Raw genomic sequence first — 17,850 nt, forward strand, 5'->3', positions numbered from 1 at the left:
ATGTGTTTCACTTTTTGCATTGAAGAACTGAAATAAATTAACTTTTTGATATTCTAATTTTGTGAGATGCACCTGTATATACCAGTCACAGTCTATGGACAAGGTGGTCTCTTTCTGGAGAAAAAAAGCAATTTTTTTAATTTCATCTAAACCCTCAATGAGTTTGAATGCTTTGTAATATTACAAACAAATTATAGACCAATATGTAAAAAAGTATTAGTTACATAATTTGGTGTATAATTTTGGGTTATTGCCGTTGGTTCAGATCTAGATTATGATCATAAAATTGGAGAACTGATGATGTTGACATCTCATACATTTTCACCACCACCATTAAAACATAATGACAGTCATTCCCAGAATAGACCAACATTCTGTTAGGTACCAAAGTATTAAAAATAAATCTTTGTGCTTACCGATGTCTTTGGTTTTGCTCCACAGTTGGGCACCTGAGCTGATGTTGCATAGTCTACCTTCAGCACGTGAGAGATATTTACATGAGGAAGACACAGTGGAGATATATCTTGTGCACTGTCAGAACCAGACCTTGTAACCTGGACAAAAAATAAGATTCATCAATCTATTAAGACAGAAATAAAGTTTATTTTTAGTTTATTTGCTCCTTATATGTTTTATTTTGATTGATGCTTCTTTGATGTAAGCTTTTGACAATGAAGATTCAGCATGCAATGTTTGTTAATACTAGACAGTGATTGCAATATCATCTTGTTACATTATGGGTCTCCTTATAAATTACTGTTATCTATTTCCTATCACTAATTAAAATGTATTATTTGAAATCCTCACACAGTGCCAGAAACCTTATGGATCCCATCATAGTCAATGGGATCTGTCAAGGGCTTTCATTGTCCGTCATGTGACAGATCCTACTATTTTATGGTGTTCTGCTCCTATGAGAGTTGAATCTATCACATGATGGACATCAGCAGCATCTGATTGACTCAGGTCCAGCGTCAGCACCCGGCACGCCAGAGCATTTTATACCATAAAAAGGAAAACCAGGGGAACATAAAATAAATAATATACACCTTACAGTATGTACATGTAGGAAAATGCATAATTTGAAGCAGGGTGGGGACTTATGGAATTTCCAGAAGATTTGCATTGTAACTCCTATCACCTATTAATCTTTGGTGTTTGTCATGGTGCAGGGTTGAATGGGGGAGGTTTAGGGCACAAAATGCACTTATGAATTAATCATATTACATTTTCAAGCATCAATTTTTTTGGATTTTTTTCTGACTCAAAGTACCAGATCTCATTTTTTTTATACAGCCAACGATTACCATTTCTTTCTGACTGCAGCTGCCACTAGGGGGAGCTCACTGCACAAGGATTTATACTCCTACTGAAGTGTAATCAATCCACATGCAATGAGCTCCCCCTAGTGTCAGCAGAAAGAATTCATCAGTTGACAATGAAACTGACTATCCTATAAAAAATGTGTATAAACTGTCTCTGTAAATACTTGCATTAAAGGTTAGGCTATGAGACCATGTGGATAAAATACTTCTGTGATTGGTTACATTATTTTTACTTCTGTCGCATTTCTGCTAGAAGCAAGATAGCACACGGCGAGATGGAAGGTAAGATGAGCTCTGCCACTACGGAAGTATTAAATGGGGGCAGCCCTGACACTTGTCCTGCGCAACCCTAGGCTATATGGTGTTTCTAGAGGAGCTATTTCACCCTGTGCGGTGATTACTTTTCTGTCCTTTTCTTACCTAGAGAACAAACCTGATTAGAGTGTAGGGCAGCAGGAACACTAGTCCTTCTCTACCACAAAGACATAAAGGGAAACAGACAAGCATAAAAGAAACAGAAATCACTCAACATGCTCCCATACTACAGAAACGGGAAGGTTGGAGGAAAAGGTAGGACAAACCAAATAGTAGAGAAGGTAAAGAAAGTCACTGAAATAAACTTCAAAGCAGATATTGCTAATGAAGACTCCTAGATGACCTCTCCTCACATGGCTCACACCTCCAGCACCAAATCAGGTTATGGCAAGCTATCACTGCCAACTACTCAAGCTAAGAGGTGAGCATTTATACCAGAGAGGAGTGGAGAAATCAGAGCAGCTGAGATAACTCAAGACTTGGGTATACTAATAGATCACAGACTGAATATGAGTCAACAGTGTGATGCAGCAGCAAAAAAGGCAAATGCAATTCTAGGATGTATTAACAGAAGCATACAGTCTAGATCACGTGAAGTCATTATTTCCCTCTACTCCTCTTTGGTCAGACCTCATCTGGAATATTGTGTCCAGTTTTGGGCACCACATTTTAAAAAAGACATCAACAAACTGGAGCAAGTTCAGAAAAGAGCGACCAGAATGGTGACCGGTCTGCAAACCCTGTCTTATGAGGAAAGGTTGCAGGATTTTGGAATGTTTAGTTTGCAAAAGAGAAGACTGAGAGGAGACTTAATAGCTGTCTACAAATATCTAAAGGGCTGTCACATTGTAGAAGGATCAACTTTATTCTCATTTGCACAAGGAAAGACTAGAAGCAATGGGATGAAACTGAATGGGAAGAGACACAGATTAGATATTAGAAAAAACTTTTTGACAGTTAGAGTGATCAATGAGTGGAACAGGCTGCCACGAGAAGTGGTGAGTTCTCCTTCAATGGAAGTCTTCAAACAGAGGCTGGACAGACATCTGACTGGGATGATTTAGCGAATCCTGCTTTGAGCAGGGGGTTGGACCAGATGGCCCAGGAGGTCCCTTCCAACTCTACGATTCTATGATTCTATGATTCTATGAACTCAGGATGGAGAGCTCTAGGAGACAACAGAACTGTTTAACTCTTGCAACAACAGAGCAAGGGAAATCTGTACAGCTAACTGGAAGGCAAAGCAGATCCAACCAGTGCAGCTGAACGTGTAGCCAGACACTGTGATCTTCTGACCCCTCTCTGATGCGTTATTCCCGTGACAACTTCAGAATGTATCAGTGATACATAAATAATGCTTATTTTGTGAAGACAGTAACATTGTAATGGCAAAGTTCAACAAAAACAGTTTGCAGATGATGTCTTAGCACTAGAACTACCGCATGTTTCATAATACCTATAACTACCATTAGGGGTCATTTTGACCCCCATTCAAAAGTACTAACTCTGGAGTAAAACTAACTTTTTTGTTGCCAACAAATTAAAGAACATTTATTTTAACTTAGTAGGAGCAGTGTTAAGATCAAGTACAGCACGCATTTTCCTTTTACATGGTCATAGCATGCGGTGTCCAACAGTTACCACAAACAGTACTTTCTTCCACTTTCCCAGTGCATTTTCTACAAACTGGTTTGTTACAGCTTGCGCAAGTTTTAGTTATTTTGTTTTCGTTGCATCTTCCAACTCCACATTTTTGACGCTTGCGGATTTCTTGTCCTTTTGTTTGTGGTTCAGACATTGCGGATGATGGGCCACTTCTTCTGACTCATTTTCAGATAAATTCTGAAGACATTTCATCACTTGTCAGACCCCTCTACTTACTCATGCTTCAAATATACGTCGCGAAAAGGGAAGCATAAGTAATAAAACGACACTGTACAAATATGCAGAGTTGTAGCTTCAACTGTAATGTTTGCTACTGAAGTGCAGACAGAAATCGCTACAAGAGACATGGATCAAACATGTTCAGACAAGTTTAGACAAAACAAAATGCTGAATCAGCCCTGATATGCAAAGATACAATTTCAATCTACAACTAGGGAGAAACACTGTGATTTTCTGTACTCTGTAATATTAGGTGACTTGTCTACTACTACTTTATGAATGGGGTCAAATTGACCCCTTCAGTACTTATAGGTATGATTTGTAAAATCCAGGCCCCTGAAAAAGTTACAATTCATTTTTGTGTCCTAAAATATACACTACCATGAATAAATAAAAGTCACAAAAAGTCAGAACTCATTTGTTAAAATTTTAGAAATTATAGGAAAAAGAAATAGCAAAAGGGTCAAAATGACCCCTTTGGTAGTTCTAGTGTTAGACCTCATTTCATGCATTTATTTGGGCAGTTTTGCTTTTGTAATTCTGTGAGATCACAATTTGCTTTTCAGAAAACAGTGATTAATATTTCCTGTAATCTTTTATTAACCTGCAAAGTGTTTACAAGCTGCAAACATCTGTAAGAGATTATGGATGTGCACTGATGTCATTCCGGAGACATTTATGGCTGTGTGAAAGTTTTACATATAGAGGAATAACAAGGATGGGATTGTTCATCTGCAGGAAATGCTCTTGGTTCTCTAAAAAACATGAACATAAAATAAAATAATTGGCCACTTTTCATAGTCTGTTTAGAAATCTGCAATGTTAATTAATATTATGTGTATTATTATTACACTGGAGAAATTAAAGGCATCTCATGAATGTCTTCATAATATCTTCATACCTGCCAACCATACCACATCCAGCGATACAGCTCCCAATTTGGGTTTCTGTCCCACTGTCCAGGTGGATTGGCCGTATGTGTCGACTATAGGGGTGTCTGTGTTACAGATAAAAGTGAAAATGATGGTTGGAGCAAGGAGCCGACATATCACTGCTGCACCGTCCATTCTGAATGAAGTCTGAAGTCTGCAATTACTTCAAGTCCCATGACATTTTCAGGTCAGGTAACTGGCGACAGGGACTATTCAACAGAGAAGCAGAACACTCAGGCAAGTGGGAATGCTTGGGTGCAGGTATTATACTGTATGTGGGTGAACTGTTGGGGGCATGATATTGTGTGTGATTGGTTGTTGTGGCATCACACTGTGTAGGGCCTAGGGAAGGGAAGTATAATTTGGAAGGCATCATACTTTTTATGGGCATTTTAATGTGGGGAGGCTGTGGAAAAATGTACTTTGAGTAGTTGTGGTGACATCATACTGTGTGGGGGGGATATTGGGGGCATCATATAATGTTTTTATGGACACTATAGTGGCATCTAAAAGTTTGAGCACTCCTTGTCAAAAATAATGTTATTGTCATCAGTTAAGCAACCTTCAGCTGACACTTGTTGAGGTTGTCTATTGTGAATTTTGACGTGCATTTAGTATCATTATCCGTTTGTAGAAGCCATCTTCTTTTCAACCTTATCTTTTTTACTGATGGTGTTATGTTTGCATCAATAATTTGTTGAAATTACATTAAATCTATTTGTCCCTCTACCCGTGAAATGTTCCCCGTGCCATTGGCTACAACACAACCCCAAAGCATGATTGATCCATCCCATGCTTAATGGTTGAAGAGATGTTCTTTTTCTGGAATTTTGTTCCCCTCTTTCTCCATAGATAACTCATCATTGTGACCAAAGAGTTCTATTTTAACCTCATTGTTCCAAAGAGCATATTTCCAAAATGCATTAGGTTTGTTTAGATGTTCTTTTGCATACTTCTGACATTTAATTTTATGGTGAGGACACAGTAGAGGTTTTCTTCTAATGACTCTTACATGAAGGCCATATTTGTGCAGGTAATCTGAACGATGTACCGCAACTTCAAAGTCTGCTAGATCTTTCGAAGGTCTTTTGCAGTCAAGCAAGGGTTCTGATTTGCCTCTCTAGCAATCCTATGAGCAGGTCTCACTGAAATTTTGCTCAATCTTCCAGGCCTCATCATGACCTCCACTGTTCCTGTTAACTGCAATTTCTTAATTACACTTCAAATTCAGGAAAGGGCAACTTGAAAACACTTACAGCCTTCTCCTGCTTTGTGGGCCTCCACCATTTTCAAAATGACAGGCAGCTGCTTAGAAGAACCGATGGCTGAACTTTTATTGGTACAAGGTTAGAGGAGGCTGGATTGTTATTAAGCTGGGAAATTTGCATCACCTGGCCTTTCCTAATGATGATATTGAAGAAGCCATAACCCTAACAGGCTAACTAAGACCTCAAACCTTGGTCAAAGTTATCTGCACACACAAATATCCTACAGTGTCTAAACTTTAGCATCAGCCCATCTTCCTTTTTGGAATTTTTGAAATGTAAAAAATTGCAATATACACATTTTGTTGACCTAAAATGCAAAGTAAATGTGTCATCTTTAACTTTAACACTTTTAGAGATCATTTAATCTTAAACTTGCTTATCTGATCACCAGTGGAGAGCAAACTTTTACATGCCACTGCATTAGACATAACATCGTTTTTGTGGAACACTAGGTGCATCATACTGTGTGTGGGAACACTAAGGGAATCAAACTGTGGGGGAAAAAAATATATAAAAACTAGCATATATCACAGAGTCCCATCTATCAAAATATAACATTATATAATCCATAAAGTAATTGCCATAAAAAGAAAGGAGAATGCAAAACAGCAAAGTTGCCTTTTTTCAATTCTCACAACCTAAAAAGATGCAATACACAGTGACCAAATCACTGTATGCAACACAAAGTTGTACCACAGAAACTACAAATCATCACACAAAAAACAAGCCTTCATACAATTCCATTGATGGAAAAACAAAATAATTACCAGTCTTGGAAAGCGGTGACACAAACAAATTGTTTGTTTTGACAGAGTCCATAATTTTTTAAACCACTAAAATATAAAAGCCCCTGATAAAGCTTGATGCGAAACACCTGTCATTATCACCTACATTTAGTATTTTATTTGTCTGACTTTTGCATGTCTAGTTTGATGTTTTTTACTATTTTGTGATCCAATAAAGAGCATGTAAGCATTTTACATTTCTACATAGGATTTTACTAAAATATTAAATCAAACTCTATGAATTTGGTATCAGAATAACAATACTAACCCAAGGCATCATACTCATACTGCCAATTTGTACCACACAAGTAACGCTACAAATTAAATTAAACCTAAAAAAACTATGCTGGAATCATGGTTTTTCACCTTTTCACCTTAGTTTGAATTTTCATTATATGTTTCAGTAAATTATATGGTTAAAGTTTTGGTGTTATTCACACTTACAACTCATCCTGCAAAAAATTAGCCCTTATGTAGAATATGTCAATGAAAAATTTCAAACGTTATGGCTCTTAGAAAGGGAGGCAAAAATGAAAGTGTAAAATGAAAATGTACTGAATCCTTAAGTGACTAAAGTTGGAGGCTACAAATTAAAGGTGTTGTCCAGGCTTGGGGTTGACATCTGCACTAACTCTATGTGACATCAGTAGTGTTGAGCATTCCGATACTGCAAATATCGGGTATTGGCTGATATTCGCGGTATCAGAATTCCGATACTGAGTTCCGATACTTTTTGCATATCGAATACCGGAATCGGAAGTTTCCATAATGCTATGAGCCAGTTTGATTTGATTCAGCCAATGAGGAATCCTCAGATGTGTGGGCATATCCTGTTAGGCATGTAGGCATGTTAACTAATGGCATGGCTGTGATTGGCTGCTGAAATGATGTCATGATGCACTATAAAAGCCGCCGCCGCCATTTAGGGTTCACTCTGCTGTGAATTCAGTTAGGGACAGGCTGCTGTTCAAGACTCTGAGGGACCGTTAGGGATAGCGATTTGCTATATAATATTGTGCTTTACCAAGGCTACATTATCAATCACTGTAGCTCTCTTTTGCCTTGCAGTGCTGTTCACAGCTGTCTGCAAGGTCTGTGTGAGTGCAGCTCATGCTGTAGTGTGTCCTGCAGCCACTTCTGGTTGTAGGCCGCTCAGCGTCCGTCACTGCCTCATACATATTTATTTTTGTTTTATTGCTGCTCATTTTTCATTAATTCTCCTATTAGTGTGCATCCATCCGTATCCATCTACATTGGTTGCAAACACTATAGGAGTAGACAGCGGAGCCTTTCTGCAGCCTTTCAGTGCTAGTGCCCAGTTCTCTGCACTGTTCACTGCTGTCTGTGAGGTCTCTGAGTGTGAGTGCAGCTCACGTTGTAGTGTGTTCTGCAGCCACCTCTGGTTGTAGTCCGCTCATCGTGCATCACTGCCTCATACATAGTCCTTTTTTTGTTTTATTGCAGCTCATTTTTCCTGATTTTTTTCTCCTATTAGTGTGCTTCCATCCGTATCCATCTACATTGGTTGGTTGCAAACACTATACAGGAGTAGATAGAGATGCCTTTTTGCTGGCTTGTGCCCTGCAGCCGCAGCCAGATTAGTATTAGGCTATTTTTTTGGAGCCTCATCTATTGCATTGTAGGTTACCTTCCTGCATTGTAATAGCTCCAAAAAGATTGTGATACTATCGCTTTCACATCTTTGGTCACATCCTTTTTGTTTTTTTGAAAAAAAACATGTAAATATAGTTCACCAAACACTCCACTTGACAGATGTGTAGGCCACATTAGCTTATATTAAAGTGTAGTCCACACACTTTATAAAATTAGTGTTTCTTAAACCTGTTAGCAGCTGTTCAGGAATAAGCACACTAAGTCCCCCCTTTGCACTTTTCTGCCTATCTTTATCAGTCTACCAAGATGAAGGAGGCATGGAGTAAGGCACGTGGTCGTGTGTGTGGAGTTTCAGCAGGGAGAGGACGTGGGGATTCTGTGCCTGCTGTGGGCACCAGTGACTCAGCATCCCCCAGTTTTACCAGGCGACAGTCCTTTATGCGCAGCTTTGTAGGACCTCGCCGTACCCCACTGCTGCGGGACGAACAAATTGAAGCCATTGTCGGATGGATGGCAGCTAACAAAATCGACTTCAATTACTTCCACATCCTCTCAGGACAGAGCACTGAAGAGCAACCATCTGTCTCTTCACCACCTGCCAAATTGCCCAGGAAGTCAGAGAGCCCTGGACAGGAGCCATCTCTACTTCTGTTCTCTGAATCTCTTGGCTTGGAAACAGGGGGCCAGCCAAGCAGCATTCTAGAATGTGAAGAAGAGGGAGTATGCAGTGATGCACAACTGCTTTGTCCCTCTGAATCTGAAGAGGCGGGTGGGCCAGTGCCTATGGTCAGCACATCTCAGTACGCATCAGATGATGAGACTCAGGTGCCATTTTCTGGTGCGTACTGTGCTGGCGAGACTACCCAGGAGAAGCAGGTGTTTGAAGAGGGGAGTGTACATGATGAGGTCCTTGGCCCATCATGGCGTGAGGAACAGGAAGGTGATGGGAGCAGCTCTGAGGAATAGATTCCCCGAATGGCCAAAACAGGAGGGAGAGGGGAGGGGGCAGACTTGGTTGCCTGTAGACTCCACTTCGGCACCCGTTAGGAGCATTCCTCTTCCAAAACCCAAAACAGGCGCTCCCAGGACTTGCAGCGCGTGGTCCTTTTTTGACACAGTTGTAGATGACATTTGCTTTGTCAAATGCAAGCTGTGTAATCAGAAAGTCAAAAGAGGGAAAAATGTCAGCAACCTGAATACCACAAATATGTAGAAACATGTGCGAGCCAAGCACGTGGTGGAGTTACAAAAACACACTGAAGATGTAGGCCAACCTACAGCACCACCTACCACCTCTTCAGCTCGTGTTGTAGCCTCTTCCTCCAGCTCACACACAGCTGGTTCGGCTTCCTCACAGGATGGCCATGGAAGAACCTCTGGCACTGTTGTCCAGAGACCCAGTGACATTCCACCCACAGCACCACGTTCCCTGTCATCCTCACACTCCCAGGCCACTCTACAGCCATCGGTAGCACAGGCATGGGAGAAAAGGCGGCCATACTCAGCAAACCATCCCCGAGCACAGGCTCTGAATGCTGGCACTGCAAAACTACTGGCCCTTGAAATGCTCTAATTCAGGCTGGTGGAGAGTGACACCTTCCGTAACTTCATGACATTGGCAGTCCCACAATACACCGTGTCCAGCCGCTTTTATTTCAGCAGGCAAGCCGTCCCTGCCCTGCAAAAGCATGTAGAGGGAAAAATTAAACATGCGCTACTAAACGCCGTCAGTAGCAAGGTCCACCTGACCACCGATGCGTGGACCAGTAACCATGGACAGGGACGATACCTTTCCCTCACTGCCCATTGGGTCAATGTTGTGGAGCCGGGTACAGATCTTGAGAGTGGCGCTGTACGTGTTCTGCCAACTCCAAGGATTGCAGGAATCCAGTCTGTACACATTGACTCCTCTTCATACTCCAGTTCCTCTGAATCAGCGCTGCAGGAGCCTGTTACGACCGATATGAGCACAGCCACGGCCAAACGTCAACAGGCCTTACTGAAATTAATTTCTTTGGGGAATCGAAGCCACACAGCGCAGGAGCTCTGGAATGCCATCAAGCAGGAGAGCGACGTGTGGTTTGTGCCAGCGAATCTCCAGCCAGGCTTGGTAGTGTGTGACAATGGCCGAAATCTGGTGGCAGCTCTGGGCCTAGGCAACCTCACTCACATCCCATGTCTGGCATATGTGCTCAACTTTGTGATGCAGAGCTTTCTGAGGGACTATCCGGATCTTGATGCACTGCTTCACAAGGTCCGCATAGAGTGCGCTCACTTGCGGCGTTCCAGCATGGCAAGATCGCGCATTGCAGCTCTGCAGCGCCGATTCTGCCTTCCGGAACATTGCATCATATGTGACCGACCCACCAGGTGGAATTCAACGTTACATATGTTGGACCGTTTGTATGAGCAGCAGGCAGCAGTAATGGAGTACCAGCTGCAACAGGCACAAACAAGTCGCACTGTGCACCGGTCACACTTCAGCACCACTGAGTGGGCCTCTATGAAGGACATCTGCCACGTTTTGCGTGCCTTCGATGATTCCACGTGGATGGCGAGTGCAGATGATACACTAGTCAGCATGACTGTCCCCCTTATTTGCCTGCTTCAAAAAACACTGCAAGCACTAAGGGAGGAGGTTTTGGGAGAGGTGGAGGATGAGGAGTCACAAATGCCATCTGCTTATGGACAGTCTGCGCAATGTAGTTCCTCACAAAGGCCTTGGCAGGGGACACTTTGTGAGGAGGATGAGGAGGAGTCAATGGAGGAGGAAGACATCTCTCCAGAGGAGGGAGGTACACAATGCTCTAGTAGTCAGTAAGTACAGCGAGGGTGGGGTGATGCAGAGCAGGCAGAGATGACGTCTCAAGCAGGGGACAGCGTTTCTTGGGCAGCTGGAAGTCTGCAGCACATGGTTGATTTCATGCTGCAGTGCCTGAGAAACAACCGCAGCATCACCCACATTCTCAACACGGCTGATTATGGGGTGTACACCCTCTTAGATCCTTGCTACCGGGACAACTTACAAAGCCTCATAACACCATTGAACCAGGAGCGTAAAATGCGGGAGTACCAAGACACACTGGTGCATTCCATCATGTTCTCCATTCCACCCGAGAGCAGTGCTGCTAGTGCTTTACAAAGCAGCTCTGTGAGTCGAGGCAGTAGAGGAAGCTCTGCACAAAGAGGGAGCCGAGGCAGCGCCTCAGCACAAGGCAAGACCAGTATGGCCCAAATGTGGCAAAGTTTTGTGTGCCCGCCACAAATGTCTACACCATCACAGACGGCTCCAGTCAGCAGGAGGCAACATTTCTGTCAGATGGTGACAGACTACATGTCTTACCCTGTCAGTGTACTCCCAGGCGGCTCTTCCCCCTTTGAGTTTTGGGTCTCTAAGCTGGATACATGGCCAGAGCTTAGCCAGTATGCGTTGGAGGTGCTGGCTTGCCCTGCTGCTACTGTATTATCGGAACGCGCATTTAGTGCCGCAGGTGGTGTACTAACAGACCGTCGCACGCTACTATCCTCCGATAACGTTGACCGGCTTACTTTTCTGAAAATGAACAAGGCCTGTATCTCGCCGGAATTTGCCAGTCCTCTTCCAGAATAAATAATTGGTTGGCAACAGTATCCAGGACTCCTGTTGTGTTCATGTTTCTACCACCTGAACTGTAATCCCTGGGCTCCAACACTACCAGTTGTTGCTCAGAAGTGCCGTCTGCACAGAGAAAAACACTAGCTCCTGTGTTAGTGGGGTTCAGTAACGCCAGCTGCTCCCCTGCTGTGTGTCCGGCAATATCTCCTGCTCTCTCCACATTTAAACTACATCAGATTTTACACTTGCTCCAAGTAGGCCTCAGGCTACTCCATGAATGACCCTGGGCTCCAACACTGCCAGTTGTTGCTCAGAAGTGCCATCTGCACAGAGAAAAACACTAGCTCCTGTGTTAGTGGGGTTCAGTAACGCCAGCTGCTCCCCTGCTGTGTGTCCGGCAATATCTCCTGCTGCCTCCACATTCAAACTACATCAGATTTTACACTTGCTCCAAGTAGGCCTCAGCCTACTCCATGATTGACCCTGGGCTCCAACATTGCCAGTTGCTGCTCAGAGGTGCCATCTGCACAGAGAAAAACACTAGCTCCTGTGTTAGTGGGGTTCAGTAACGCCAGCTGCTCCCCTGCTGTGTGTCCGGCAATATCTCCTGCTCCCTCTACATTCAAACTACATCAGATTTTACACTTGCTCCAAGTAGGCCTCAGCCTACTCCATGATTGACCCTGGGCTTCAACACTGCCAGTTGCTGCTCAGAAGTGCCGTCTGCACATAGAAAAACACATGCTCCAGTGTTAGTGGGGTTCAGTAATGCCAGCTGCTCCCCTGCTGTGAGCCGCAATGTGGTCTCTTGCTGAACTATCCTGTGTGTGGGGTGCAGCTGTTGGAGTGTGGAAAGGAGTTCCCAACTTACCTAGTTGGTGAGGCACTACACCTTAGGAGAAGGTGCAGTACCTCTGTGGCGACTGAGCCTCAGGGGTGCCACATGGACAGAGCAGGAGACATTGCCGGACACACATCAGGGGATCAGCTGACGTTACTGAACCCCAGTAACACAGGAAAAAGTGTTGATTGTGCAGACGGCACTTCTGAGCAGCAACTGAAGGTGTTGGAGGCCAGGGTAAATACTAGAGAAAGAGCGGAGCCAGAGGCCTAATTGGAGCACGTTTAAAATCAGTAGTAGTCTACAACAGATATTAAATTTGATGAAAATAGGCCTCAGCCTACACCCTGATTGACCCTGGGCTCCAACATCGCTAGTTGCTGCTCAGAAGTGCCATCTGCACAGTCAACATTTGCTCCAGTGTTATTGGGGTTCTGAAATGTCATCTGATCCCAAGCTGTGTGTCCGGCAATTTCTCCTGCTCTGTCCACACTCACACAACTACAGATTTTAAACTTGCTCCAATTAGGCCTCTGTCTCCACTCTGTTTGTAGTATTTTCCCTGGGTTCCAGCACCGCCAGCTGTTTCCCGGCATTGTCTTTGGCACAGGTACTCCCTCCTGCCCAGCCTGGTTCCAACACGCCTGCTGTTTCCGGGTAGTGTCAACGTCACTTTGCCACCAATACGTTGTCCTGTCGTGTTGCGGTCGGGTTAGCTGAGTCTATGGTGCCTGCAGTTTATGGGCTTCCTATGTGAGCTGCGGGATCTGGCAACAAAGGCTGGCTTCGTAGTGCCAATAGGACAAGCACCCCCTGTAGGACTGTGGGTTTCGGTAACAGCGGCCGACTCGCGGCCTTGCAACTTTGTTTTTCATGGGTACCTTCTGCTACCCATCCGGGTTCCAGTACCGTCAGCTGGTTCTCGGCAGTGCCTTTGGCTTCGGTGCCTCCTTCTCGGTATCTGAGTTCCAGCAACGTCTGCTGGTCCTTGGTAGTGCTTTCTAGCACAGGTACCTCCTGCTTAGTAACCAGGTTCCAGCACCATCAGCTTGACCTCGGTAGTGCCATTGGCTCTTGTTCCTTCTGCTGCCCCTCCGGGTTCCAGCACCGTCAGCTGGTCCTCGCTAGTTCCATTGGCTCTTGCAGCTTCTGCTACGCATCCGGGTTCCAGCACTGTCAGCTGGTTCTCGGCAGTGCCTTTGGCTTAGGTGCCTCCTTCTCGGTATCCGAGTTCCAGCAACGTCTGCTGATCCTTGGTAGTGCTTTCTAGCACAGGTACCTCCTGCTTAGTAACCAGGTTCCAGCACCGTCAGCTGGTCCTCGGTAGTGCCATTGGCTCTCTTTCCTTCTGCTGCCCCTCCGGGTTCCAGCACCGTCAGCTGGTCCTCGGTAGTGCCATTGGCTCTTGTTCCTTCTGCCACCCATCCGGGTTCCAGTACCCTCAGCTGGTTCTCGGCAGTTCCTCAGCCTTCTTGCACCTTCTGCTACAATTCCAAATTCAAGCTTTCGGAAATGGTTTTTGGTTATCACTCTGGATCTTCCTGACGACGACCCTGAAGACAACGACCCTGAAGACCACCCCGAAGAAGAAGACGACCACGAAAATGATGACCCTGAAGACGACGACCCGGAAGACCACCCCAAAGAAGACCAAAAAAATGACCCTGAAGAAGATGACCAAGAGGACAAAGAACATGAAGACAACCACCAAGATACAGAACAACAAGAGACAGAAGACCAAGAAGCAGAAGACCAAGAAGCAGAAGAACAAAAAGCAGAAGAACAAAAAGCAGATGAACAATAAGCATGAGACTAAAAATCAGAGCAAAAGATATTATCTAATTTATAAGCAGAAGAAGAATAAGCAGTGTATGGGGGTGAGTCCGTTCCTCCTCGTGGTGCCCCTGGAAAATGCCTGCTGTTGCAGGCCAAACTGAACGCGGACAAATCCTGTTGTAAATATTTTGTGACAGGCAGAACGGAAGGTGTAATCTTCAAACTTTTATAGATAACAACTATAGGAATGACTGTCACAAATAAGAATATGATGAAGTAGAAGAATAGGAAGAAGAAGAATATGAAGAAGAATAATAGTTGAATAAGAAGAATATGAAGAATGTAAAAAAAAGAATAATAGGAAGATGGTGAAGAAGAAGAAGAAGAAGAAGATGAATAAGGTGGAGAAGTTGATGAAGAAGATGAATAAGGTGGAGAAGTTGATGAAAAAGATGCTGCTGCTGCGGATCATTAAGGAGAAAGTGTGGAAGAAGTAAAAAAGAAGGTGAAGAGCATGGAAGTAGTGAAACATACATATCTGACAAAATATAAAAAAGGTTAACATAGTCAATATCTTTGTAACTCCGAACGTCTTTAAAAAAATAATTATTCCTGCTATTCCATTTGATTGGGCTAAACCTCTATGCCTTTAATGTCTCCTCCACCTCCCCCAATACATTCTACATTATTTTTAGTTGTTTTTCTTCATGTAGAATTAACCTACAAGGAAAGAAAGGGTTTTTTTTTATTCCGATATTTCTGTCCCATTGACTTGCATTGGTTTCCGGTATCGGAATCGGCGATATCCGATATTTTTTTGGGTATCGGTCCGATCCAATCCGATCCGATATTTCACGATATTGGATGGTATCGCTCAACACTAGATATCAGACTTATGAATCCACACAGTGTGTGCAATGCGGGCTGTCTGGATTCTCCGGTGCCAGTATCAGCAGCGGCGAGGTGTCTGACTGCAAGTAATCGAAATGCGCACTTGAGGGCACATGCTGTGTAGATGTGAGTGGTCTCACGCAATACAAGTGAATTGAGTGAGACTGGACATGTCTAGTCAGAATGTGGCTGAATCATGTAAATCTCACACTTCTGTTCTAATATCGCCCACTTCTGGTGCTGGGAGAATCCTGACAACACGCACTGTGCACGCTGTGAGGATTCACTTGTCTGCAGTCACATAGAGGGACTGCAAATTTGAACCCCATGCCTGAACAACCACGTTAAATAATAAAGTATAATATAATTTAAAGTGAGACTATCACCTTTTGGGGTAATAAGCAGGAAAGGGAATCTAATGGTCCATTCCTCAGTTCACATTAGGTTTTTTCAAGCAAAGAATGAGAACGGAAACTAAAAAATGCAAAGTGTTGAAGACTTTTTTTTAAATATAACAAAATAGTGAACCTTAATATGGGAGTATATTGCTTGCTAAAAAAGGTATCTATTCTGCCGTATTTTTCATACTTTCATATAATTTTTCATTGGCCCATCTAGAAGCACAAAACAGTGAATTATATGGGTACAGTACAGTGTGATGTGTAATACTGTCCTTATATGATAAGATCTGTAAAACAAACCATTGTGTGTAAGGTTCTAGCTATTGACAATAACTAGTATTCAGGAGCGGACATAGACATAACAGCGTCCTTGGGCAAGTCCAATACCTCATCATAATGCACAATGCCACCTGTGTTGGAAGTGGAAGCGGGTTCCCCTTACCTCTTGGGGTCCTGTGCGATTTCACAGGTTGAATCAATGGCATGCACACCTCTGCGGACAACTGTAAAGCTGATCAATCTCCATTAAATAGAAAGAAATCCTATCTTTTCTTATAACATATATAAAAAACTATCCTCTAGTGTGAAAATGCATTGACATTATAATTGTGCTAAATTATTTATGGAGCAAATCTCCTGAAATTTGGTTTTGACAGAGTCACTTGAATTTACCAGTAGATCTGATTCGGTGTGAAATTGGTTGGTTTGAAAATGCCCTAATTACCGTTTATTCTGCTCTGAGGTCTCTCCAGGCATCAAAGGATAATAATGTAAGGGCTGAGTAAGGGTTAAACAATAATGAACGATTATAGCCACCCGTCCTCAGACTGCTACTCATCTTTCCGGCTGCCACAGCCCTACACTGTACTCTACTCTTCTTGTCTTCGGTCTTCCACTCTTCTAGAGCAGAAGACTGAAGACAAGGTGAGTGAAGAATAGAAGGTGGAGGAGTGACTTAGAATATTTTAATATAATAATTTCTTATTTTTATCCCCATCTCAGCCCTTTAAAGAATTTAGCAATGTTGTGAATTAAATTCCGAAAAAAACTGAGTCCTGGCGAATCCTAATTTTTCTTGCAGTATGTAGGGAATTTCACTTTGAATCTGTTCACTCAACATTAGGTGCAGGATAAGGCAAACCAATTTGGGTCTGACGTTGGAGGCAATCACCTGTCACTAGTGGCTATTTCTATGGATTGATATGTTCTGCATGTCCTACAATGATAACATTACAGTGAAACTAATGGCGTTTTCTAAACTGAGACAACCTCTTTCAGAATGCGGACCCAAAAGTCTTCAGCAGGTTTTCTCAGGTCAAACTCCTGGTGGCAAATAATTAATTGTGATGGATAAGGCTGCTTTCAGCCAGATATTTCCAGGGCAGCCACTGCAGCGGAAATGTAGTATTACCTGGTGTCCATCCCAGCTCTGGTCCAACAGAACAGTTGCTTTTAGTATAAAATAACTCTTTGTTCTCACTCATGCAAAGGGGTCCAAAGCACAAGAGGTGTCCCTCTTTGATGTCCATTTGCCCTAATAGGACATTTGGACAGGGACTGCCTTTGTGAGATGCCCCTTTAAGGCTATGATTTGTTGTATATAGATTGAGGTTGAACCATCAAAATGATCTCCTCTGGTCAGAAACCTAAATATTGGTTACAATTTACTATGGAACATTTACAATATAAGCAATGCTAAACAATTCAAAATGTATAATTATACATTTTATGGTTTCTTAAGCTGAAATTATGAAAAACCTTTGGTCTTATATCTCAGAATATGTTTTTTTTTTAAACCAACTAATTTTCAATTTTTTTCACCATATTGTTCTATTTGCACATTTGTAGATTTGATAATTGCTACATTTTAATGGAATTACCTTTCAGACTGTGACATGCAGCTTATATCTTATTGTTTGCAAATCTTTATTTTCTTGAATAAAAAAGTGAACAAATAGTAAATAATAGTGCGAAAAAGACTATAATAGCTAGAGCTTCGTGTGACTAGCTGCATTATAGTGCCCTCTAGAGGCTCCATGTGTCGTTACTCACAGGCAAAAATAAAACATACACCATTATAATATTTTTTGTCTATGACACCTTTTGTGTTGCTGAAATTGGTTTTAAATTGGCTAAGGATCAGATAAATACTTTCCCCAGAATAAACGAAGGGTCGGATATTTTTATTACACCGAAACTGAGTGTTTACTAGGTATATATCCA

General features: G+C 42.8%; 1 protein-coding gene across 1 annotated transcript in view; it reads right to left on the minus strand.

The window, feature by feature from the left end:
- The window catches only part of LOC141096817 (rho GTPase-activating protein 7-like), a 315,917-nt gene that overhangs the window by 208,272 nt on the left and 89,795 nt on the right, over positions 1-17,850 (minus strand). The window contains exon 3 of the mRNA XM_073583663.1: positions 417-554. Within this exon, the coding sequence (XP_073439764.1) occupies positions 417-554 (138 nt within the window). The remainder of the gene's footprint in view (positions 1-416; positions 555-17,850) is intronic.

This window comes from Dendrobates tinctorius, unplaced genomic scaffold (assembly GCF_039654945.1).
Source record: "Dendrobates tinctorius isolate UK_male_01 unplaced genomic scaffold, ASM3965494v1 ptg000079l, whole genome shotgun sequence".
NCBI classification, from domain to species: domain Eukaryota; kingdom Metazoa; phylum Chordata; class Amphibia; order Anura; family Dendrobatidae; genus Dendrobates; species Dendrobates tinctorius.